At 40.4% G+C, this 25,700-nt stretch overlaps 1 protein-coding gene across 3 annotated transcripts; it reads right to left on the bottom strand.

Annotated features, from left to right (window-relative positions):
• Positions 1 to 1,125: 1,125 nt before the first annotated feature.
• LOC139556399 (toll-like receptor 5) lies at positions 1,126 to 25,700 on the bottom strand. Of its 3 annotated transcripts, none has more exons than XR_011671118.1 (3): positions 25,525 to 25,700; positions 21,886 to 21,937; positions 1,126 to 3,112 (listed from the first exon to the last, which is right to left on the bottom strand). XR_011671118.1 is itself a non-coding variant. In XM_071370309.1 (3 exons), exons 2-3 carry the CDS (start codon positions 21,931 to 21,933, stop codon positions 9,430 to 9,432), a joined length of 2,640 nt encoding a protein of 879 aa, XP_071226410.1. In that variant the 5' UTR covers positions 21,934 to 21,937; positions 25,525 to 25,632; the 3' UTR covers positions 8,887 to 9,429. The 3 variants fall into 3 exon arrangements, 2 of the variants coding, with proteins under 2 accessions (XP_071226410.1, XP_071226411.1); XM_071370309.1 differs by lacking the exon at positions 1,126 to 3,112 and adding an exon at positions 8,887 to 11,676 and having other exon boundaries at positions 21,541 to 21,937; positions 25,525 to 25,632; XM_071370310.1 differs by lacking the exons at positions 1,126 to 3,112; positions 21,886 to 21,937; positions 25,525 to 25,700 and adding an exon at positions 8,887 to 21,506.

Here is a 25,700-nt window from a genome sequence, read left to right as displayed (position 1 = left end):
GTATTCCCAGACTGGGGTGCAACAGTACCCTGAGTAGGCACTCTGGCTGGTTCAGGTGAGTCTGGAGCACGTTCCACATTTGTATGTTGCTGCAGTGGATGTTCAGGTGATGGCTCGTAGTCATGGTAGGTCTCCAGTAGCTGATCTTGGTTTGTCACTTGACAGGAGTCATCTCTGAGGTTGGTTCCTGGCAACAGTTGATCCACGTGTCTCCTCCAGATGATGTTTTCCGGTGTGTGAACTGTGTAGGACACAGACCCTGTTTGTGCAACCACTGTGGCTGGTATCCACTTTGGACCTTTGCAGTAGTTCCGAGCAAGAACTCTCTCTCCAACTATGAAGCTTCTGTCTTTTGCTTTGCTCCGTCTCTCTGCCTGTGCTCTCAGTTGTTTCTGTACAACCTGTTTAGTCTTTGGAGGTCTCAGGAGGTCGAGTCGCATGCGAAGCTGTCTGTGTTTCTGTAGGTTAACAGGAAGGTGTTTTAGGCGCATATTGAGGGAGCCCTTCCCTTGTGATGTTTTTAAAGCTTGCGTCATCGTTTCGACAAACCGTTCAGCAAGGCCGGGTGATAAGGTGGTGACTTGATGTGCTGAATTCCATTTGCTTCCATGAATGACCGGAACTCTTCAGACACCAGTTGGGGGCCATTATCGCTAACGAGTTGCATTGGCAAGCCAAAGCGACTGAAGATTGACCGTAGCTCTTCGATGGTTCTCTCCGCTGAGGTGCTCATCACTGTGACCTCAGGCCATTTGCTGTGTGCGTCAACTACAACTAAAAACATACGATCCTCCAGTGGGCCTGCATAATCTATGTGGACATGCTGCCAAGGCTCCACTGGGAAGTCCCATGGGTGTAGTGGCGCTACACTCATCTTTTGACAAGCAGAACATGACTTGACCTTGTCATCGATAGCTCACGTTTATGCTCATTATCTTCGGCAGAAAGTCTGAGTTAAATTCGTTATTCTTTTTCGCTGTAGAAGACGCAAACAACGTGGAGCTAGCCAATCGAGTGATGCTAGCTAGCTTTTGATGTCACAGCAACGAGACCCTCGAGGGTTTTGTTATATAGCACACTGTATTACTTATACAACTAATATAAGGACAGGACATGAGACGGAAGTAGAAATTAACGTGGGCATTGTTTAATGCGTTTCACAGGAAGAACATTACAAGCATTTCAATGTAGGTAAGCAAGAGGGGGTTACAGGTGCCCTAAAAGGACATAACCAGAATATCAATACACAACACTATGAGACTCGAAATTGAGCTCAGGTGCATCCTGTTTCCATTGATCATCCTTGAGATGTTTGTACAACTTGATTGGAGTCCACCTGTGAGGCATGTATTAACCAAAACAGTGTTATTCTGTATATCACCCTTACCTGGTCACAACACAACTGATTGGCTCAAACGCATTAAGGAAAGAAATTCCACAAATGAACTTTTAACAAGGCACACCTGTTAATTGAAATGCATTCCAGGTGACTACCTGAGAGAATGCCAAAAGTGTGCAAAGCTGTCATCAAGGCAAAGGGTAGCTAATTTGGAAAATATAAAATATAAAATATATTTTTATTTGTGTAACACTTTTTTAGTTACTACATGATTCCATGTGTTATTTCATAGTTTTGATGTCTTCACTATTATTTTACAATGTAGAAAATAGTAAAAATAAAGAAAAAAAACCTGGAATGAGTACCTGTGTCCAAACTTTTGACTGGTACTGTATCTCTCAGACTTGGAGTGTGGTGGAAATTCTACCTTTAACTAATAATGAGGCAAAATCAATCAAGGTATTACTTTTATTAAAAATGTATTATAATAAGGTGGCTGGTCGCCCCAGCCACGCAGGTGAGAAGGAGTGAGAGCCTCCTGTACAAAGATTACAGGAGCTTTTATATAGTCAAGCTACCCCATGCAAGCATCTGCAAAACATGTGACCCTATGTATGTATGTGTGTGTGAGGGGAGATAACTGGGTGAAAAGGTTGCCTCAGTCTGTCGCAACTGAGTGAGGACAACAGGGGCCAGAATGACAGGAAGTCACTCCAGACATACTTCCTCTAACAGTTGCTCAACGGATCCCCCAAGTTGGGCAAGCAAGCGCCTTTTACTTTCCGCCCAGATGATGTATGGCCATACTCGTCTCACACACACACACAAAACATGAATCTTTCCCCCAGAAACAGGCTCCAAACAAACAGAACAACAGCTCTTTCACTGGTGTGCAGAATATAACACTTTGCCCTGTCTCCAGTTAAGCTAAGAGGAACCAGTTCATTTCTGTCTTTGGCTGAGTGCCTGGACATCATGGGGTCATTCTACACACACAAACAATCAGAACAGGCCTCTATTAATGCGCACACACACTTTCCTATCCTATATGAGTTTGTCATATAAACTAACCCAATGCCTAGGCTTAAAGACATGTTTTAGTACACAAGCATCAGTAAGGTTTAACTTCAAAATGCCCTCACATTCCCCCCCTTAAGAAACCAAGTTTCTTATAAAACCTTCAGTTAAACCCTTACAGCGTTAAAATATATATATTTTTAACAATAAAATGAAAAGAATTAAAGAAAAAGAGATAAAAACCTCTTCTGGTGTTAGGCACTGCCATACATGGTAAATAACCTCCATTGGGTTACTGAGTTTAATCCCTTTTTCTGCCATCAGCACAGTCTTCTCCACATCAAATAATATGTAGGAAATGACAATTGACTCGTGGACCACGTCTTCCCTTTAAAACACCATCTGCAGTTACCCCTCTTAAGACAATGTTTACAAATCAGATCAATTTGGGCACTGTGCTCAAGGTTTGGATCAATATCATAAAACATTTATTTTAGTAATAGATATAGGTTGTTGGATTCTGGGTAAACTTTTAACATGGCTATACTAGAGACATGATAGATCAGAAGTAATACTATAGTATCTGAGGGGTGATAGTGGTTGTGGTTGTTACATCAGAGTTAATGGTTATCTGTAGGAGACAGATGGCTTTGGAATGTGATGGCTGGACGGGAGGAAGTCACAGGAGTGCTATAGGTGATACAGGTGAAGAGCTTTGGATTAGGCATCAAGGTGGTTGAGGTCAGGTCAGGTCACCTTAAGGGAGACAGAACGGTTTATTACTCTATCACTTCGTCTTCCTGTCGAACCATAAAATATGTAAGGATTGGAGAGAAGGTGGAGTGTCTAAATTGGAGTAATATATATATATATATATATATATATATATATATACATATACATATACATACATACATACATACATACATACATACATACATACATACATACATACACACACACACACACACACACACACACACACACGTGGTGGTGGAAACATGTGATGACTGAATGAAGCTGTAGCGACCCTTTGGGAAGAATTAAACTTGGTTAAGCGTCAAGTTATTTACTCTGAAAATAAGAACCTAACAAGGTCAAATAGATTAGGATCAGTTTCACTCTCAGGATCAGAGTTCACCCTCTCCATTCACCAGGGCATGCTGAGAATAGTGTCAACAACTTTAGTACACAACTTCTTTACCCATGTCACAATTAGCTTAACATCAATTGAAACAATCAATCCATAATACATTAATTGCTTCACTCATACAGTTATCAACATACTAAGAACATACTCAAATCAATTGGCCAGTTTTCAAAAAAATCATTCAGTTTCCAAATCATAATCAAAACCCAATTAATTATGCAACCCAAAATTAGAATGAAATATGCTTCAGTGATTCACATTTGTCCCAGTACTTTAAGTTAAAAGCCCTCAATTTAGCACACATTGACACTGGGAGAATGTAATTTATATTAACATACAGTATAATTACCCATAATTATAGTATTCACTTTCTGATCATGGTTATAATCACAGATCAGTATCCCAATGCATTCTTAATCTAAATGACTATACATTTAGCAGTGTGTAGACCTCTACAATCAACTTGATACCCCAAATTAAAGACAAGCCTAAATCAATTCTGGGCACAGTGGACCAACCCCCCCTTCAGGCACTCAATCTTCTGGCGTCTCTTCATAGCCTTCATAGTTCAAGTGGATGGCCCATGTAACATCCCAATTTCAATGTCTCACCTGGGCCGCCCCCACCTTTACCACCCATTTATATCTTGACCATTTGCCAACCAGCATACCAGCAACATGAGAGAAGTTTTGGAACGGATCTCTCTCCATGCGTACTCCACGTGGACTCCTGTCCCACTCCTGAGAGAAAAAGCATGAGAGAAAAGCAATTGATAGCTTTGATAGGATGCTGTACAATGGTAGCTGGCTCGGACTCAGGTCTCGCGGTAGATGTGGTTTGGACAGGGCCGGATTGAACGCCTTTGTCGCTCTTCTTCAGCTGGTTAGAGGGGGTTTTGAGGTTCACACCGTTCTCGTGGTCAAATTATCCCCTCCATGCATTAAGTAACCGGCCGTAGTCACCCTCACGATAACCTCGAGAGGACAGATCCGAACAACAGTTTAGTTCAGTTCACTTCTGATTCAGGAAATCCAGACAAGCATCGACTATGACAAATTATTACTGTTACTAATTATTTTTAATACAAATCTCTAAAACACATGTCAAAGAGAATAACAACACATTTAGTTGAATTTTCTTTCTCCAAAATGGCTTATACTCCCAATCACACTGTCAACTTCATCGCAGTGTCACAGGATCAGAAAGTTAGACCTCTAACCCATCGGGAGAATCCCAGCAATCCAGCAGACCCAATCTGGTAAGATTTGTATCGAAACAGAACAGAACTCCTTCAAGTATTACTCGATACACTCCTAAATATCACTGTTCCCCCATTTTGACTCACAATGTGAGTAACGTGTAAAAAACACACAAAAACACTACTGCTTAAAAATAAAACCATTTCAAATGACAAAATCAAATTAGAGTCACTACCCATAATAACTCCATAAAGGAAAAAAAAAATGTAGCCATACAGTCATAGGAAAATAGACTTAATACAGCCTACCTTTATTCAAAGGCAACGCCCTCTCCTTCTTCCCGTTGGTCCGAATCACAAATAGGGGTATGAACCATAAACTTCATCATAATGATCCACATCTTCCTCTTGTGTGAACACTCACTACAGGGAGAACTACAAGAAATACACATGGCACAAAGTGACAGACTAATCTCAGATGGTTAACGGAAGCATTCTGCCAATCTGATCTTTACCTGAGAAAATTGTACTCGGGGAGACTGCTCCTCATATCTAAGAAAGAAGGGCTTCAATCTACTCTATCATAAAGGGCTAGCCGCTAGTGAGTGTACTGTAAATTAGGCAGAGAATGATGAGTGAGTGGTATGCCATATTGCCATGACTTGAGTAAATTTAACTTAGTATTTCATTGTGTACAGCACATTAAAAGGAGTCTGTGGCACAGCCGTATCCTGAAGTTCACCTTACATAGCTTATATAAACATCCTGGTATCACAGGTTCACTCAGTATTTTCATAACATTGGCTACTCCTGCAATCTTATAAGAAGCAATTACCAGAGGAGATAACTTGAATAATGTGGAACTTCAAACTGTTGGGGAGATATGGCTGGAAAAACAGGTGACGGAGACAGACATAATATCCTCCCTTATCCCTCTGTACTCTCCCCACGCTGGCAAGGTCACTCCAGCGTTCCAAGTGCAGAAAACACCTGTTTCCAAAGGGTCAGTTGTGAAATAGGTCCTCTCTTCCCTGTGTGGAATCTGAAGGCTGATATCGTACCAAACACTCACAGCCGGAGCCCCAGGGATAGATGGGAAAAGCAGTTATGCTCCATTAAAACTCCATGCTCTTGATGGCCACTCAGGCCTGTCTTTCTCTCTGAGGACAGACGGCAATCAGAGAAGTTGACTGCAGGTGCTCCATCAACTCCTTTACTACCACATGGTAGTAGGCTACCAGTACCTGAAAACAGTCAACAAGTACAGAAAACTGGGGGGGGGGGGGGGGTAAACAGGCCTCTGTGGTCTCCAATAGAACATTGTCTATATTATTTTCCCTTATCCCCTTCTGAAATAGAGATGGAAGTCAAAGGTACCGCTGTGCATTACTACTAACCTCTGTTTTGCTTTCTAACCCCCTTATACCATACCCACCACACACAAACCATACCCATCACACATACACACAAACAAAGACACAAACCCTTAAAAACACATGGCTTAATTTTACCCACCAGGGGGAAAAGTGTGGTTGGTTAGAGCGATTTGCATGAGAGATCCTGTTATACTGAACTGGGCTTCATATGACCCAGACTGGATGGACTGTGTTCCCTGGTCTTTATACACCAACCAGCTCACAGTAGATTGACCACTCCGATCAATGGATTTCACCTCAGCTTGAACGGAAAGCATATCATTATATTTGTTTTTAACTGAGGTCAAATATTTGCTATGGTTATGGGGCAGCATTTATTACATTTTCCTGTGAGGGGAATCTGACCAGCGTGCGCCTCTGTTCCAAAAATACTACGGATCCCTGAAATAACTGTAAAGCGAAGACCTGACGTTAATTTCCTTGGTAAATATTGGTTAATCTTCTCAATTTGAGCTCTAAGGTTCTTGTAAATTGAGTATTTGACGAAGCATAATACACTGCTCAAAAAAATAAAGGGAACACTTAAACAACACAATGTAACTCCAAGTCAATCACACTTCTGTGAAATCAAACTGTCCACTTAGGAAGCAACACTGATTGACAATAAATTTCACATGCTGTTGTGCAAATGGAATAGACAAAAAGGTGGAAATTATAGGCAATTAGCAAGACACCCCCAATAAAGGAGTGGTTCTGCAGGTGGTGACCACAGACCACTTCTCAGTTCCTATGCTTCCTGGCTGATGTTTTGGTCACTTTTGAATGCTGGCGGTGCTTTCACTCTAGTGGTAGCATGAGACGGAGTCTACAACCCACACAAGTGGCTCAGGTAGTGCAGCTCATCCAGGATGGCACATCAATGCGAGCTGTGGCAAGAAGGTTTGCTGTGTCTGTCAGCGTAGTGTCCAGAGCATGGAGGCGCCACCAGGAGACAGGCCAGTGGAGGAGGCCGTAGGAGGGCAACAACCCAGCAGCAGGACCACTACCTCCGCCTTTGTGCAAGGAGGAGCACTGCCAGAGCCCTGCAAAATGACCTCCAGCAGGCCACAAATGTGCATGTGTCTGCTCAAACTGTCAGAAACAGACTCCATGAGGGTGGTATGAGGGCCCGACGTCCACAGGTGGGGGTTGTGCTTACAGCCCAACACCGTGCAGGACGTTTGGCATTTGCCAGAGAACACCAAGATTGGCAAATTCGCCACTGGCGCCCTGTGCTCTTCACAGATGAAAGCAGGTTCACACGCACATGTGACAGACGTGACAGAGTCTGGAGACGCCGTGGAGAACGTTCTGCTGCCTGCAACATCCTCCAGCATGACCGGTTTGGCGGTGGGTCAGTCATGGTGTGGGGTGGCATTTCTTTGGGGGGCCGCACAGCCCTCCATGTGCTCCCCAGAGGTAGCCTGACTGCCATTAGGTACCGAGATGAGATCCTCAGACCCCTTGTGAGACCATATGCTGGTGCGGTTGGCCCTGGGTTCTTTCTAATGCAAGACAATGCTAGACCTCATGTGGCTGGAGTGTGTCAGCAGTTCCTGCAAGAGGAAGGCATTGATGCTATGGACTGGCCCACCCATTCCCCAGACCTGAATCCAATTGAGCACATCTGGGACAACATGTCTCGCTCTATCCACCAACGCCACGTTGCACCACAGACTGTCCGCCACCTCATCAGGAGCATGCCCAGGCATTGTAGGGAGGTCATACAGGCACGTGGAGGCCACACACACACTACTGAGCCTCATTTTGACTTTTTTTAAGGACATTACATCAAAGTTGGATCAGCCTGTAGTGTGGTTTTCCACTTTAATTTTGAGTGTGACTCCAAATCCAGACCTCCATGGGTTGATAAATTTGATTTCCATTGATAATTTGTGTGATTTTGTAGTCAGCACATTCAACTATGTAAAGAAAAAAGTATTTAATAAGAATGTTTCATTCACTCAGATCTAGGATGTGTTATTTTAGTGTTCCCTTTATTTTTTTGAGCAGTGTATAATTGTAGGATCTTATTTTGATCACTCTTGTTGCTGAGAATTTTTCTGCACTGCAGAGAATGCAGATGAGCTTCGCAATTTACATAGATTCACAAAAAATATTAATAGTATTGCACTTTTAATGTAACCTAGTTTTGCCCAGCTAACTAATGGCCTAACCACCGATCAAGCAACATTATGGACTAAACATTAAAATCTTGTAGCTGCAGCGTTATTTTGCTGTTAGTTTTAGTTAGTTTTTGTAGAACCGCACTGTGCTTTCTATCTTCTCATAGTTATACGAGAAAAATGACATGATCATTAAGGCTACACTTTTACATGATTTCCATCAGAGATCCATTCCTGATACTGAAACATGGTATAGTACTTTGAGTTTTAAATGAAAATATGAGATAGTTACAAAACTGAAATGGTTGTTATATGGTAGGCCTAGTTTACATGTACATTCAAAAACCTTTCCAATAACAGTAGATGTCTAAATGTGTGCTGTGTTAATTAACACAGGTCAGCAAGGTTTCCATAAAGAAGTCTTAAACACTCCCACTGGGCACACAGTGGTTGAATCAACGTTGTTTCCACATCATTTTAATGAAGGATGATGTTATTCTCCTCTCCTCCTTACAGCAGGAAGTTTTACTCTACCTGGTGGCATACTGGTTTCAGACATAGACTCTATATTGAGGAAGTAGGGAGGAGATAAGATTGTCATTTTTCAAATCCTCAGAAAAAGTTCACAATTATTATTCAAATTTAGCAGAGAAATTGGAATGTTTTATTAAAAGTGCCAAAATCCTTACATTAGTTATATTACAATGTGTAAATGTTAACCACGAGAACTTTGCATTGTACACACTGCAAAGCACACAATAATCATAGATGGCGCCGACAGACATGGCAGCTCTGCTTCTGGCGCCAAAGCAATTTCGCAGTATTTCATTTTTTTGTGTCATTTCTTTCATTCATTTTTTATTATTTTTTTTAAATACAAGCATTTCGCTACACCTGCAATAACATCTGCTAAATATGTGTATGTGACCAATAAAATGTGATTTACACAGAAGGTAACGTTTCACAGTTCCAATATTAGTGAATAAAGGTTGACTGCCACCTAGTGGTCAAAAACAAGCTATCCCAAAAGACAGAGGACCCTCTCCATTTTGCCTGTAATCAATATGGTAAAAGTTCTTAATGCTATACAGACAGAATAAAAATGAATGATGTACGAATTCACAGTACAGTTAAATAAGATTTTCACTTAAGCATACAGGCTGTGGAAAAATGAGTCAACAACATTAAGTTCCAACTGTCATATTTACAAGTGTGATATCCCCATTGTTATCTTTGGCGGTGTTCTTTTTGTCCTTAAGAATCTTGGACATGAGCTTCTCATAGAACCATTGAATATCCTGTGTGTCCTCCGGCCACTGCAGGTAATCCCTCTTCTGGGCAAAGGTCCTAATGCCTTCATGTTTCATCAGTCTGTAATGGGGGACATTCCCCACAACCACCATGATGAGAACATCTCTGAGCTCCTCCAGCATCCTGCTCTGAGCCAGGGTAAAGGCCTCCAGGCACCAGCCGTCCTTGAGGAACTCTTTAGACACGATACAAACTGTCTTCCTGCTCCCCCATATGGCGTCCCTGATATTGAACAGGTGATCTTCACCTGGGATGAAGTCTCTGACCTCGAAGCAGCAGCGGAGGACGTTTCGCTCTGCGAACTGAGAGTCTAGTCTGTTCAACAGGGCGGTTTCTACCCACTTGTAGTCGTTGTTGCTGAAGCATAAGTAAGCGTCGTACCGAGGCCCACCAGCAGAAGGATCCCTCCTAGGGCCCTCAAGGATCCTGGCGGTCACCTTTTTGTAAACTTTGAAGAGGAATCCACGGAGACGAGCGAAAACGATTGTTCCGACCATGATCAGGATGATGAGCGCTGTGCAGCCGATGAAGAGCGAGAGCCTCAGCTCCTGAACCAGCCTCTCGTCATCCTCCTCACACGATATGACTGAGCTGTAATTCAACAGGCTGATGCCATGGAGATCTGAAGGAAACTCACAGCTGAATTCATTCACGCCAGGGTCAGGAAAAGTCACGTTAGTCCCTTTCAGCCACGTCAGAAAGTCCTCCAGACCGCAGTCACAGTGGAATTGATTCCTATACAGGTTGATCCAGCTGAGAGAATGGAAAGCTTCTGGGTCAGGAGAGGCCAGGAAATTGTAAGAGAGGTCAACTGTTTTGAGACTCTCTGGGAAAATGTCTGCTTTGAGGTATGTGAGTGAGTTGAAGTGAAGATCCATCTCTTCCAGAGAGATGAGGCCTTTAAATATACCATCTGGGAGAGCCTGCAGGGAGTTAAAGCTTAAATCCAGACTTAAAAGCTTGCCAAGATTTTCAAATACATGCATACACTCTCCCCGTGCCCATATCATCTGCAAGGCGATGTTCCTTAGCTCAAGCAGCTTCAGAGAGTTCACAGCTGGCACTGAAATATTATTGTTAAGGGTGCACCACTTTATGAAGTTGTTACCATACCAGAGAAACTCAATGTGCATTAATTTAGTTAAAACTGTGTATACATCCTCTAAATTAGTTAACCTGTTGTTTTGAACATTAAGTATGATCGTATTATTAGCAAAGACAGAGAGGCCCTCTAAGGACGTAATCTTATTATCAGCCAAACGAAGAAGTTGGATGTTTGGTAGTGGTGCAAGGGAACCATATGTACCTAGTTCCCGAATAGAGTTTCCTGTAAGATCCAGAACTTGTAGGTTTGGAAGTCCTTTAAATGCTTGATATCCCAATGCACCAATATGGTTGTAAGATAAATCAAGTTCTAAAATATTGGGTAGATTGTCAAACGTGTAAGAATAGATTTCCCCTATAAGATTGTGTGACAGGTTGAGCTTTTGTACATTTTGAAGACCAAAAAACGCCTCCCTGTCAATCTGGTTAATTTTGTTTTGGGCTATTGTTATGTACTCTACCTCTCTCAGCGGACTGAATACTGCATATTGCAATGTAAATATAAAGCATTTGGACAAATCTAGAATCTTGACACTACTATTCTTGAGGCCCTCAAATGTTTGCCTGTCTGGGTCTTTCACGTTGCTGAAACCAAATGATTTCCCCATGGTGCTGTGTTCCAGAATAAGATGGTGGATTTTGGTCCCATGGATTGCATTGAAAAACAGTTTTGCCTTGTCCACATCGAATCCATTGGAAGATAAGTCAAGTGTCTCCATGGACATGTTCCGAAAAGGATTTCCGCATTGTTTCCAGTCAAAGCCATACTGAGTCATGCTATATAGATAGAGGCTGCTCAACTTGAGGAGCCGAAAGTGTTTGCCTTGAAAGCCAATCAAATCTTCCTCACATATGCTTTCCATCCGGTTTAGGGAAACGTTTAGCTCTTGGAAATCTGTAATGTTCACAAAGAACAGAGCAGGCTGGATTCTTTTCACCTGGTTACCATACAGATCTAGTGTTTCCAAGGAAACCAGGGGCCTGAGATAGTCACCCTGTAAAATAGATTCAGTCAGGTGTCGTGGTAAATCGTCTCAAAAATATAACACTCGTAAGAACTTGTGAAATCAATTTAGGCTTTTAATACAGAGCATTTGCCAGCCGGAATGTCCCGCGGAACACACAACTCTCAGAAGTCCAGTCCTTTATATTTATACCCACATAGTATTGTCCATCCCTTATGAAGTCATTCACCACCATCTGCTTTCAATTAGTTTATAATGGTGGCCGGACCCTCTATCCCAGTGTGTCAACAGACCCCATGCCCCTTCCCTTCACCACTAAATCAATGCACTCTTTGTTCTGTTCTCCCCTATCCTTAGTGTGTCCAATTGCCTTAGGCGCCTATCTGTCTGACATGTATGTACGTAATGGAATGGTCAGACTATTTGTCTAGTGTCCAATTGCTTTAGGCATATTTCTCTGGTATGTGTGCTTTTAGTGGAATGTGTAGACTATAAGTCTAGTGTGTCCAATTGTTTTAGGTGCCCATGTGTCTGGTCAGTCTGTCAGCACAATGGAGAAAATAAGAGGGCCAGAACGTCCCTTAGTATATCTCCATTACCACAGTCTCATGATCAACGTGAACATGTGGTTCGTTACTTTAATGTTCAGCTGTCTTATGTCTTTATATGTTATCCATGTGTCTTATGTTACTACTACAATCCCCCCTCTGGGGCTATTTAGCCACATAAATGATACAAATAAGACTTTGGGATAGTAAATGAAAATACCTATGATAAACAAGAAAATACAAAAAATAAAAACAAAGTGAAGCAGATAAACCAACTAGACCAAACATCTCCAATGTGAAATAGGAGTAAAAGATCCAATCAGAAACATTAAAGAAAACCTAACTAGACCAAACATCTCCAATTGTCATAAGAGTAAAAGATCAAATTTGGTATAAAAAATAAAAGATAATACAATGAATATAATAATAAATTGAATATGAGAAAATCAAAGACCTACATGCAGGTACAAAAGAAAATTGACACAACATCATTCTAAATTTAAGCATTTCAACATGATCCTCCCTCGTAGACACCTCTCTAATAAAGTGATATCAATGATACCAACCTTTGTTTAGAAGATTAAGGACATGGTCCGTAGACACTTGTAACCAGAATACCCTCTGTCATCTAACATGTTCTTGAAATTAACCTATTTTTTTTAGAAGGCATAACTAGCTTTAATTAAAGAAAACCATATATATTCATCAATATATATATCTAAAAATTCAAAGAAACATACAAAGAACACAAAGCTTTAGGCAAAATAAAAATGCTAAAACCCCAATATCTAGGAGCACAGCCCTTATCCTTACAAATAAGACAATCTCCTCTTTAACACTTGGCACAGGAAAAAAGGTTCTGGGTGATGGTTATGACCATCCACATGAATTTTTGTACACTACCTGCAATTGTAACGCGAATGACACTTTTTGAATTCCTTCGGTGTTATGGCTGTAAAAACATTCATATTTTCCTTTAACCACAGTACTTCTGTCTAATTGAGGTCCATTTGATTCAGTTCTAATGATATAGGCAGCACAATCATTATCTCCCAGCATGGTCTTATTCAACATAGTTTTACCCCTAGTGCTTACCCAGAGCAATCCTACATTCTATGTCACACAAGGGAATAGAATACTTTCTATTGTTACAATGGTCATTTTTCCAACTTACACAGTTTTTAAATGATGCTGGTTCAGAGACTATTAAAAGATCAGACAAAGTTGATTTTCTACACAAAATACAATTGTCCATTTTGTGTTTGTTTGCCATATACTTAGCTCATTCGTATCACTCCTTCTTCACTACTTCTTCTCGTGTGGTGTCCTTGAGTGGTTCTAATATATCTAATTCTGTCGCTTTTTCAATGTTCTTATCTTGAGGTAGATCATTAGAGTTTATCAGAAAGTTCCAAATGTCAGTAAAAAAAAAACTCTCCTGACTCTGATGTCTCAGGTTGCTTTGTGGGTACGGTGATCTGCTTGGTAAGGGAGGTCGATGTCATCTTAGTGGTAGCTACTGTGGTCGTCACAGCAACCGCCACCCTTGTTGTTGTCACAGGTTCTTCCTGTTCAGGTGCAGGGGTAGGATCAATCTTAATGACCGTGGTGCTACTCCCTTCGGTCACTGTTGTTCTTGTTATTTCAACTATTAATTCTTCACCTTCAACTGGTTCAATCTGATTCATGATGAGCACCCTCTCGTCCTTTTCTTTGATAAATGTCAGGTCACATCCTTTCGGATCCCAAACGACTTGTCCCTTTGTTTGGTGATGTGTCCATCCACAGAGTGCCATCTCCGGTAAGGGTTTGATCCTTATGATTGAGATAGACTTCAGTTCTCCTGCTTCTGTTATAAGTTGAGGTGGAACAAAGATTCTAACCTTGTCAGTCTTTTTGGATTGTTCGGCTGATTCCTTTCTTCTCTTCCTGCTTCCACCATACGTCTTGATTGTGCATTAGTCTGTTGTTTCTATACTATCATTCACTGTTACTTCTGTTATGTCAATGTCATTATTCTTTTGTTGTTCTAACATCAATTATCTAAAGGAGACCATTCAAGAGCTGAAAAGTCAATTGTGGGGAAACCCCCATTTTCTTCAGCTTGCAGGACTTTTCCTCCTCTTTCTTCACCTGAGGCTCCCTCCTCAGGCAGGACTTAGCTTCCATCTGGAAGGGTTTCAATTTTAGGGAAGAAATGTTCTCATTCTGTTCCTTGTGAGGCCTCTCCTCCTCTTCTGGGTGCATTAGTCGGTGCACCTGTCACATTTTGGCTTTCACTTGATTTGCTGTTTTCTTGGCTCCTCCCTGGTGAATCATCATCCTCTGTGTCCACATCTCTATATGGTTGTGTCCTTCTCTCTGTTGGGACTCAGCTGCAGTGGTTCAGATGGTACCACGTCTGGCTTCCTTTCACTAGGACTGCTGTTTTTGTTGCTTTGGCCACCTCATAGGGTCCTTCTCTCCTCGGTTGATCCCACTTCCTCTGGAACACTCGAACGTAGACCAGATCTCCTGGTATCACTGGGAGAGGTCCTTCTGGTCCCCTTGGATCATCAGACGCAGAACCTCTCGTCCTGGTTCAGGTTTCTGCCTACTTTCTGTAAGGCATTCATACTTAGAGACTTATGGCCTCTGTTCTATGATTGCACCATACATCCTCTTACTTCCATCACTCATCACACAATAAACTGACATTCCAGCTTAAGCAGGCGAACCCTTCTCCTTCTGTTTTCCTAAACATAAGACTTGGAAAACAACAGACAAAACATAACAGCATTGACAATGTTATGTGTTATGCATAAATATATTCATGCAAACTGAAATCTGAGACCATGACAATTCCCACTCTCTCTTCACCTGACTCTATGCCTCCAGGATACTTTTCTGCTGGACTCCACAAAAATAAAAGCCCTAAAAAGCTTCCTCATGCTTCCACCCAGTCTTCCCCTTTCGGCCCCAGGTTCTGAGAGGTGTTCCCAAATCATGTCATTTTTTACTTAGTTTCCCATCTGCTCCATTTTAACTGATAATCATGTGCATAACCTTAATCAACATTATCTCTTCTTGACGTAATTCAACACTATATATGCTTTCACATCAATTCCTTTAACATGTTTGTTTAGAGTATAATATCCTATCATCTATTCTTTTTCACATGATGCATTAAAAAATGAAACAAGTAGCCCCCAAACTCAACCCAGTATGTCTATAGTGGAATCTAGTCTCTCTCTCTCTCTGATTCCACGTCCTCTGTCATGGTGTTTTCAAGCTCACCCATTATTCAGCTGGACCTCACTTCTCGTGAGACTTATGCACCCACCAAAGAGAGACATGAAGAATTTTACCACTGCAGTGTTGTAAGAAGTATACCACCAGCCTGGTGTATTTTGATGTACACTCAGTCTCCAGAATGCAGCCCAAGCCCTTCCATTTCTGGCTGTTTTTTCCTGAGGACATACACACTAACACATGGGTTATTCCCTGACAACAGACTTCCTTCTTATAGCAAGATCACTAAATCTTAATTTTTAATAACAGCCCTATGTAACCATTCTGCCTCAAATACCTGGCCTCCTGCCACAGAAATATTCATAATGATAGTCAAATGATTGTCCCTACAGCAACTGCTGTAAAATAACATATAATCATTCAAGCGTCTTCCAGTTGGATTAATATCCAATCCTAACAAAACTAAGTTATAAGTTTCTTAAACTTTTGCTCTAATGCTCAAAATGCCACCACTTATTCTTTTTACCATATCTTTAGATATGTGAATTGTTCTATTTACTTTTAGAATTGTCCCTATATTTTACACAGCCAGCTGTCTTTCCTTTTCTGTGAATTATCTCTATTTTTATACATAGTTTCTAGAAATAACACCCCTTCACTACCATTACCTTCATTTATGAGTCCCCTAACCCATAACAGCCATTGTTTGATACATACTTAAAACATCCTTAAGTCAATTTATATATCATTTATATCAGTATCAGTCCCTCCTCAGGAACATATACACAACCTTATGTTCCTCAAAACAAAAATAAATTGACCAAACGAGAAAAAGAGAAAAAAAAATTATAATAATTGCACATTTGCAATATTACCACTACTTGTAATGTAATTAAACCTGGAGAAAACGTCCATCTGTTTCATTCTATGCCCATGTTATTATTGGTCTCTTTCTTCTTCATTCATGGGCATCTTCGCACAACAGACTACCTTTTTATTCAATTAAACATTACATTTTATCATTACAATTCCAATGACATTATAAAACAAAAGAAACAAAAAACCTGTAATCTAATATTCTGTAAGTTTTGTCAACCTCCTTGTCTCAGGATTTACAGAGCTTCCCTAAGCCTATTACATTTAAACAGTGCTATATCCAAATAACTAAACAGTTCTTTGTTAAATACTTTTTCCAATCCAATATTCAGGATAACAGTCCTTAGTGTTTACTTTAACTCAAATTTGACCTTATCTATTCAATACACAACATCCCTTTAATAATTAACATTTATACTAAACACTTTAAATACCAGTATTATCTATTTTACAATAGCCCTTCCATCTCAGTTTTTCTCTCATGAGTGGCCTGGTAATAAAAGATCAGTACCCCAATTCCTTTAAGTCATTATTCTCCCTGGCCCATATCATTTCAACATGTCTTTTTTTTAGATACAGTTCACAGGTCATCAGACACAGTTGTCCCTCACTATTCAGTCGGTTAGGGTGGGTTTGAGCTCCACACCCACTTATGGTGATATTCTCTCCCATGCCTTAAAGCATTCTGACGTCACCTTCTATGATAACTCCCTTATTCCACCGGTGAACTCTCAGACGAATTACAGATGATATATTTATCAACATAACCCTCACAGAGACCCACACTCCAATAAACCCTTTGGAGTAACTTTCATCACTTTTTATATGCAGAATGAACAAAGCACATTTGTGTATTTACCCAAAGACCATAACCCCAGGGAACTGATAATTTTACCTATGAACTCATGTTATATCAAAATAAAAATTAAAATAAACCTATTTGAATAACTTATTCAATTTAAGGGTACAACTCTTCATAATTTTCCCAGGGACATAATAGATTTTCAAAGTAATTATACAGTTTGAATAGAGTCTGGTGTACTTCAATCATGTTATAATTCAATCCCACCTGTTCCAACAATTTCTAGTAAAAGGTGATCAGTCTTTCACAGGAAATTCTTAGGATTCAGGGCATTTTGACACCATTAATATGTTTCCACTCCCCTTTCTTTAGGAACAACTTAAATACATTTTTCAAAAAACATTTCCATCCTTCTGCATACCCAATAACACAAAGGGACTGGACTCACTTATCCAGAACTCCATTTTTTAGCCTTATCCAGATATTTTAATTTTTAAAGCGGCTGACTTTAATTAACTGCTTTCCACAGTAATGCAGTCTCCAATGATATTTTGACCAGAGAAGATTAAACCCTTTTTTTCTGGAAAAGAAAGTATACATATCGTTAATATTCACAATGTTACCTTTTAATCAGCAAATAGTTTTTATTCCATAAACGTCTTAACAGTTTTCAGAGAATGACGGTATAGAATGCCTAACAATTAAAATTCCATCTGTACTCTACTAGATGTCAAGTCAAACGTGATCTAATACTTCTTCTTGACCACATATAAACTGTAATCTCTATGAAACACTCATTGTTCGCTCAGAGACTATACACCGCCAAGTAAAAAATTCCATTCTCACTAACCTCAAACCGATTAGTTGTTTGTTATTTTGACAAGGATATAAACTCTTGTATAGCGGCATTTCCTGCTACCGCACTAAGTTCTAGTGTCACATAACACTAATTTTCCCCTTACCCGATATACCCATATTCAAAACAGAGAGCTATTTTCTTATTCGTTCTTAGATATTTTCAATAGTTCTGCTAATCACCCGCACGTCTGCGAGGACTAGAGGAACCACATTTGTACCTCATCGCAATATATTTTCTGATGATAGAATGTTGACATCAGAACGCCTGCAAATTGAGCTTCACATTTTGGTCCCATGCGACTGTGCCTCCCTTATTCTATTCATCCTGTTTATCAGGTAATAGTGTCCTTCTCTCTCTATGCTATGGAAACAGTCATTTTGTTGTCATGCCACTATTTATTTATTTATTTTTCCTAAATACTCCCATGTATTATACACCTTTTATTTACTATTTTTCCAAGGTAGAGCTAATCACCTTTCCAATTAATAATTCATTTGTCACATCACTTAATTTTTTTTATCGAAGCCTACTCTATATAGTACAGACATTATTTCTGAATACTACAGATGACTTAATGTCTTATTCTAGGACAGTACTACAGATATCACTGTGTTTTTCCCTTTACAGATATCATTATTTATTTATTTTATTCGTTTGGTTTGTTGTTACAGTTCTAATCAATTTTTAAGATTACATTTAAGTCATTTAGCAGACGCTACCATCCAGAGCGACTTGCAAATTGGAAAGTTCATACATATTCATCCTGATCCCCCTGTGGGAATTGAACCCTCAACCCTGGCGTTGCAAGCACCATGCTCTACCAACTAAGCCACACAGGTCCACTGCCCGCTCCGTTAAAATCTCTATCTAACGTCTTACTTTTACCTTTATTTATTTATTTTGTCTATACTTTCTTACCTCTTCTCTATATTCTTATTGTTTGATCCTATGGTCAATTTACTAGTGAGTCAAGCCTCCCCTGTTCTCCTGTTTTATCCTGGCCACTCCATTTTGCACCCCTCCCTGCTCTTCAGGCTATTTTTAGACCGTAGCTTCTGTAGACACAGAGTGACTGACGGCCTGTTTTTTCCTCTTTCTTTGTTACACCGTACGTGAATTCTTAACGTGTCCTGGATTCCACTATTTATTTTAACCAACCTAGATTCATTTTTAACTTTATAGTATAATTTCAATTTATTGGCGCTCCTACTTTCTGTTTTGTTTCACACTTTTCTATTCGTTTTATACTATTCGGTTAATCCTCTTTAATTATCTTTATTCATTATTTATTTTAACACCTTTTTTTTAGTAATTCTACTATGGTCGCTTATTACTTTATCACATCAGTGTTTTTATCCTTGATTACAACTTATTTTACTTCGATGTTTCTTAATTCCGTTCCCTCTATCTTAGTAGTTAGAGGCACCCTTTCTCAACGTTCTACTCTGTCACAGGAAGGCTGCGCGCTCCCTCTTCTGGACGTTCTGCCTACACACACACACAACCTGTCCTTTCTTTCTTCCTAATGTTCTATCTCTACACAGATCTACTTATTTCTTACAACATTTTCATTCATCCTTTTTATTTTTCATCTGTTCATTCAATCCCTTTGTTTTTACCTCAAAACAACTTAGTCTTTCTTTATTGACTTAATTCACTTCCTCCTACATAAGCCTAGACTGCTAAGATTTCTACAATATGACGAGACTACTGTCTAATCGGATCAGCTTGTCTTCATATCCTATTCACCCCCCCAATACTGATCTTTTCTTCTATTATTAGAGTAGTATTGTGGCGTGACCTACTGAATTACAAAACCCTGTTAGCTAGACAGAGCGGTTTTTTATTCGCAGGATTTCTTTTGCATTTGAACGCCGCACAATCGGGCTAACGTTCTTCCTGCCTTCTAAATATTCATCCGTTCAGTCCCCCTTTCTGGGGCGGTAGCCATGAAATATTTATTTAACTACTGATTTATGCTCTGACCTATAAGCTACTTTTGCAGTTGAACGCCGCACAATCGGGCTAACGTTTTCCTGCGACCTAAATATTTCACCCGTTCAGTCCCCCGTTCTGGGGCGGTAGCCATGAAATATTTATTTAACTACTGATTTATGCTTTGACCGTATAAGTTACTTTTGCAGTTGAACGCCGCACAATCGGGCCAACGTTTTTCCTGCCTTCTAAATATTCATCCGTTCAGTCCCCCTTTCTGGGGCGGTAGCCATGAAATATTTATTTACTAAATATTCACTCACAGATTATTCTGCCGTGAATATCCCACCCAAGCAGACCTCTTCAAAAATGTTCCCCTTTTTTTTAAAGAGCGGTATCGTGGCTTCCTAACTACTTATTTATGCAGTTCTCTATTACTTTTAGAGCCGTTATTCATAAGTAACCTGTCCAAGCATTCCTTCTACTAATTGTATTGAAGAGGTATCACAGGATTTTCTACCTACATTATCTGTTTTGACCGTATGAGCTGTCCCTTATTATAACCAGCCATCTCAGCCAGATGCGCAAACAACCGCATCATTTAAGCTACACATTCGAACGGTCTGATCTGAACGAGCGCATGCATGCCCCCTCTGCTTAACACCTAACACAAGCAAAGTTCACAGCACCTATTCACTCAGTCTCTATACATGCGCATACATTTATATTTAATACAATTCCCCAAATTACACATACATGCAAATTAATTGAATTCAAAAGTTCTTTAGTATTTACTGGTTTCTTTTTAGGAAATTTGAAAGAGAGACTTACGTGGCGCCCCTCTCGCTGAGACAGGATCTCTGAAGCAATCCATACAAACATTTCAACTATGTAAGAACAAGCTTACCTTGCTATAGTTGTGGCCATATTGTTTGCAGGATTGTCCAAAGAAACTATCACCAGCCCTGAACGCCATTCCTCAGTCCCTGTCCCTCCTGGCAAGTTCGCCAAAATATGTCGTGGTAAATCGTCTCAAAAATATAACACTCGTAAGAACTTGTGAAATCAATTTAGGCTTTTAATACAGAGCATTTGCCAGCCGGAATGTCCCGCGGAACACACAACTCTCAGAAGTCCAGTCCTTTATATTTATACCCACATAGTATTGTCCATCCCTTATGAAGTCATTCACCACCATCTGCTTTCAATTAGTTTATAATGGTGGCCGGACCCTCTATCCCAGTGTGTCAACAGACCCCATGCCCCTTCCCTTCACCACTAAATCAATGCACTCTTTGTTCTGTTCTCCCCTATCCTTAGTGTGTCCAATTGCCTTAGGCGCCTATCTGTCTGACATGTATGTACGTAATGGAATGGTCAGACTATTTGTCTAGTGTCCAATTGCTTTAGGCATATTTCTCTGGTATGTGTGCTTTTAGTGGAATGTGTAGACTATAAGTCTAGTGTGTCCAATTGTTTTAGGTGCCCATGTGTCTGGTCAGTCTGTCAGCACAATGGAGAAAATAAGAGGGCCAGAACGTCCCTTAGTATATCTCCATTACCACAGTCTCATGATCAACGTGAACATGTGGTTCGTTACTTTAATGTTCAGCTGTCTTATGTCTTTATATGTTATCCATGTGTCTTATGTTACTACTACACAGGTCACACCTATATAGAGAGAGAGCTCTCAGGTTGGACAGTCCCACAAACGCATCTGGCTCAATTTGTAAACCTGTGTTATACCCTAAATAAAGCACTGCCAAGTTATCCAGCCTTTGAAAGGTGTTAGTTCTTATAATAAGCCCATTGACTCGTTGCCAACTGAGATCCAGTTCCTTTAACCTTTCAAGCCCAGAGAAGGATGTCTCATTGATCTCACTGATGTAGTTATCCCTCATATACAAAATGGTAATGTATGGAGGCAGCGCAGGGACCTGATATAGAGACTGGCTGGTGCAAGCTGCTATAGAGCCATATATTGGGCATTTTGGGGTGCATTTCATCACCTGCAGGTATTCTCCAAAGATAGCCAGCAGTATAAGGTTCCTCATCATCCCCCTGGCAAAAAGTAGAAAATAATGCAAATTATTTAAAATTATTGTTATTCCATCACAGGGCTACAGTACCAGTCAAACGTTTGGACACACCTACTCATTCAAGGGTTTTTTCTTTATTTTTACTATTTTCTACATTGTAGAATAATAGTGAAGACATCAAAACTATGAAATAACAGACATCAAAACTATGAAATAACACACATGAATCATTGTTGTTACCACGTGTAACAACACCTGCACAGGATCGGTACATCCGAACATCACACCTGCGGGACAGGTACAGGATGGCAACAACAACTGCCCGAGTTACACCAGGAACGCACAATCCCTCCATCAGTGCTCAGACTGTTCGCAATAGGCTGAGAGAGGAGGACTGAGGGCTTGTAGGCCTGTTGTAAACCAGGTCCTCACCAGACATCCCTGGCAACAATGTCACCTATGGGCACAAACCCCCCGTCGCTGGACCAGACAGGACTGGCAAAAAAAAGTGCTCTTCACTGACGAGTCTCGGTTTTGTCTCACCAGGGGTGATGGTCAGATTCGCGTTTATCGTCGAAGGAATGAGCGTTACCCCGAGGCCTGTACTCTGAAGCAGGATCAATTTGGAGGTGGAGGGTCCGTCATGGTCTGGGGCGGTGTGTCACAGCATCATCGGACTGAGCTTGTTGTCATTGCAGGCAATCTCAACGCTGTGCGTTACAGGGAAGACATCCTCCTCCCTCATGTGGTACCCTTCCTGCTCGCTCATCCTGACATGACCCTCCAGCATGACAAGCCATCAGCCATACTGCTCGTTCTGTGCGTGATTTCCTGCAAGACAGGAATGTCAGTGTTCTGCCATGGCCAGCGAAGAGCTCAGATCTCAATCCCGTTGAGCACATCTGGGACCTGTTGGATCGGAGGGTGAGGGCTAGGGCTATTGCCCCCAGAAATGTCCGGAAACTTGCAGGTGCCTTGGTGGAACAGTGGGGTAACATCTCAGAGCAAGAACTGGCAAATCTTGTGCAGTCCATGAGGAGGAGATGCACTGTAGTACTTAATGCAGCTGGTGGCCACACTAGATACTGACTGTTACTTTTGATTTTGACCCCCCCTTTGTTAAGGGACACATTATTCAATTTCTGCTAGTCACATCTCTGTGGAACTTGTTCAGTTTATGTCCCAGTTGTTGAATCTTGTTATGTTCATACAAATATTTACACATGTTAAGTTTGCTGAAAATAAACGCAGTTGACAGTGAGAGGACGTTTCTTTTTTTGCTGAGTTTACAGTATTACAGTAACCAATAAAGTGTTCAACAAATCAAAATATATTTTAGATTCTTCAAAGTAGCCACCCTTTGCCTTGATAACAGCTTTGTACACCCTAGGCATTCTCTCAACCAGCTTCAGCTGGTGTGTGTTTCCAACAGTCTGAAAGGAGTTCCCACATATGCTGAGCACTTGTTGGCTGCTTTTCCTTCACTCTGCGATCCAAGTCATCCCAAACTATCTCAAATGTATTGAGGTTGGGTGATTGTGGTGGCTAGGTCATCTGATGCAGCACCCTCACTCTCCTTCTTGGTCAAATAGCCCTTACACAGCTTTAGGGTGGCTAAATATATTTTGATTTAACACTTATGGTTACTACATGACTCCATATGTGTTATTTCATAGTTTTGATGTCTTCACTATTATTTTACAATGTATAAAATAGTTTAAAAATATATATTTTTAAAAAATGGAATGAGTACGTGTGTCCAAACCTTTGACTGGTACTGTATCTCTCAGACTTGGAGTATCCCCTTCAGGTGAGACATCCTTGGCTATAGAGAATTCACATGTATCTGTCTGTTTACACTGAAAGGTCCATAGTCCATTGGTTCTGTCCCAACCTGATAATGAAAATCCCATATTTATGTGCTGAGTACACATTCTTACTCTAGTCTGTAGTCACAATGCTCACATAGGGCTGTTTGTTTTATATGAATGAATCACTTCTATCCTCAAGTGTGTACACCAATCCCACTGTGCGGGTTGAATCAATAAATGTTGTTCCATGTCATTTCAACCAAAAGAATCAATGTGATGACATCGAATCTACTTGGAAAACTGATTGGATTTGCAAAAAGCCATCAATGTAAGAGCATTTTATATTTTTTAACTCAACTTAACCCAAATCCAATGACATGGTGATATTTTTCATTGATTTCACATTGAATTCACGTTAGGTGACAACTCAACCAAATGTAAATGAAAAATAGACGTTGAACTGATGTCTGTACCCAGTGGGATGAGAGCATTGGGCAATTTAATTAGGGCCTCAATTTATTTGATGTGGCAGAACTCTTATCATGTAAGCAGAAAGGTGTATCCTGACACTATTTAGGTAAACAGCTGAGCAGTGGTGTAAAGTACTTAAGTTTTTGGGGGTATCTGTGATTTACTTTACTATTTATATAGTAAAGTATATAAAGACAATAATGTACTTTTTACTCCATACATTTTCTCTGACACCCAAAAGTACTTGTTACATTTTGACAGGAAAATGGTCCAATTCACACACTTATCAAGAGAACATCCGTGGTCATCCCTACTGCCTCTGATCTGGCGGACTCACTAAACACATGCTTCGTTTATAAATTATGTCTGAGGGTTGGAGTGTGCCCCTGGCTATCTGTCGATTAAAATAGTTTTTTTTAAATGGTGCCTTCTGGTTTTCTTAATATAAGGAATTTTAAATGGTTTATACTTTTACTTTTGATACTTAAGTATATTTTAAACCAAATACTTTTAGACTTCTACTCAAGTAATATTTTACTGGGTGACTCAGTTTTACTTGAGTCATTTTATATTAACATATCTTTACTTTTACTCAAGTATGACAATTGAGTACTTCTTCCACCACTGCAGCTGAGTGATGGGGCTCGAGAAATGTAACCATTGATGGAACAAGGACTGACCATCTAATGGAACAAGGACTGATCATCTGAGAGATTTGAAGCTATACAGTGTTAGTTTACAATTACATTGTTTGCAAACAATTGAGTTAAACAAGCTTACATGTTGGGTTATGATAGGGTTAGTTAGACATAAGCTCGTGAGGCATGTATTCATTATATTTTTCAAGAATCAGAAAATGGATGTTGGCCTACCTATCCCAGATTCCCCCTTTAAATGTACTTCTCTAGAGGCTGCAATTCTGGGACATTTTATAAAGTTGCCATCCAAAGAACTGTGAGGTGTTAATAGACTCCAAGATGACAGCAATTGTTCAAGTCTGGTGCGTCAATGCGTAAAGTTGTCTTTGCAAAGTAACCATTCACGTCTATAATTTACGGTCTAATTTGTTATAGTCGACATACGACCCCCAAAACAATAGTCTGGGTACCAGTCTTTTTAGCGAACATTCCACAATTGACACTTGTGTTGGCACAGGAGTAGTAAGGAGTGGAACGTTATCTAAAAGTTCGGGTAATAGCTGAACTGAGACTGCAAACAGGCTACCATTTTTCTCTTCTTCTGATATCTATCAACTATTGGACGACACAATAATGCAATTATTAAAGTAGGCCTAAACAGTAGGTTAAAGGTAAAAGTTGTAACTTACCTGAAGTCATGCGCGCGCTGATAACCCAAATATGCGTCGAGCTGGTGAGTATGTTTATGGGATAGGTTACACCCCTCTCAGATAAGTCAAGCACTGAGCGAGTTCGTTTAGCATGGCCCGGTGCCCCGTGTAGGTGGAGATTTCATTTTTCGACCAATGAACGAATCCCTCTACTG

Source organism: Salvelinus alpinus, chromosome 27, assembly GCF_045679555.1.
Source record: "Salvelinus alpinus chromosome 27, SLU_Salpinus.1, whole genome shotgun sequence".
In the NCBI taxonomy this organism is placed as follows: Eukaryota; Metazoa; Chordata; class Actinopteri; order Salmoniformes; family Salmonidae; genus Salvelinus; species Salvelinus alpinus.
The sequence above is the reverse complement of the archived record's forward strand: the minus strand, read 5'-3'. Positions and strand labels throughout refer to the sequence as shown.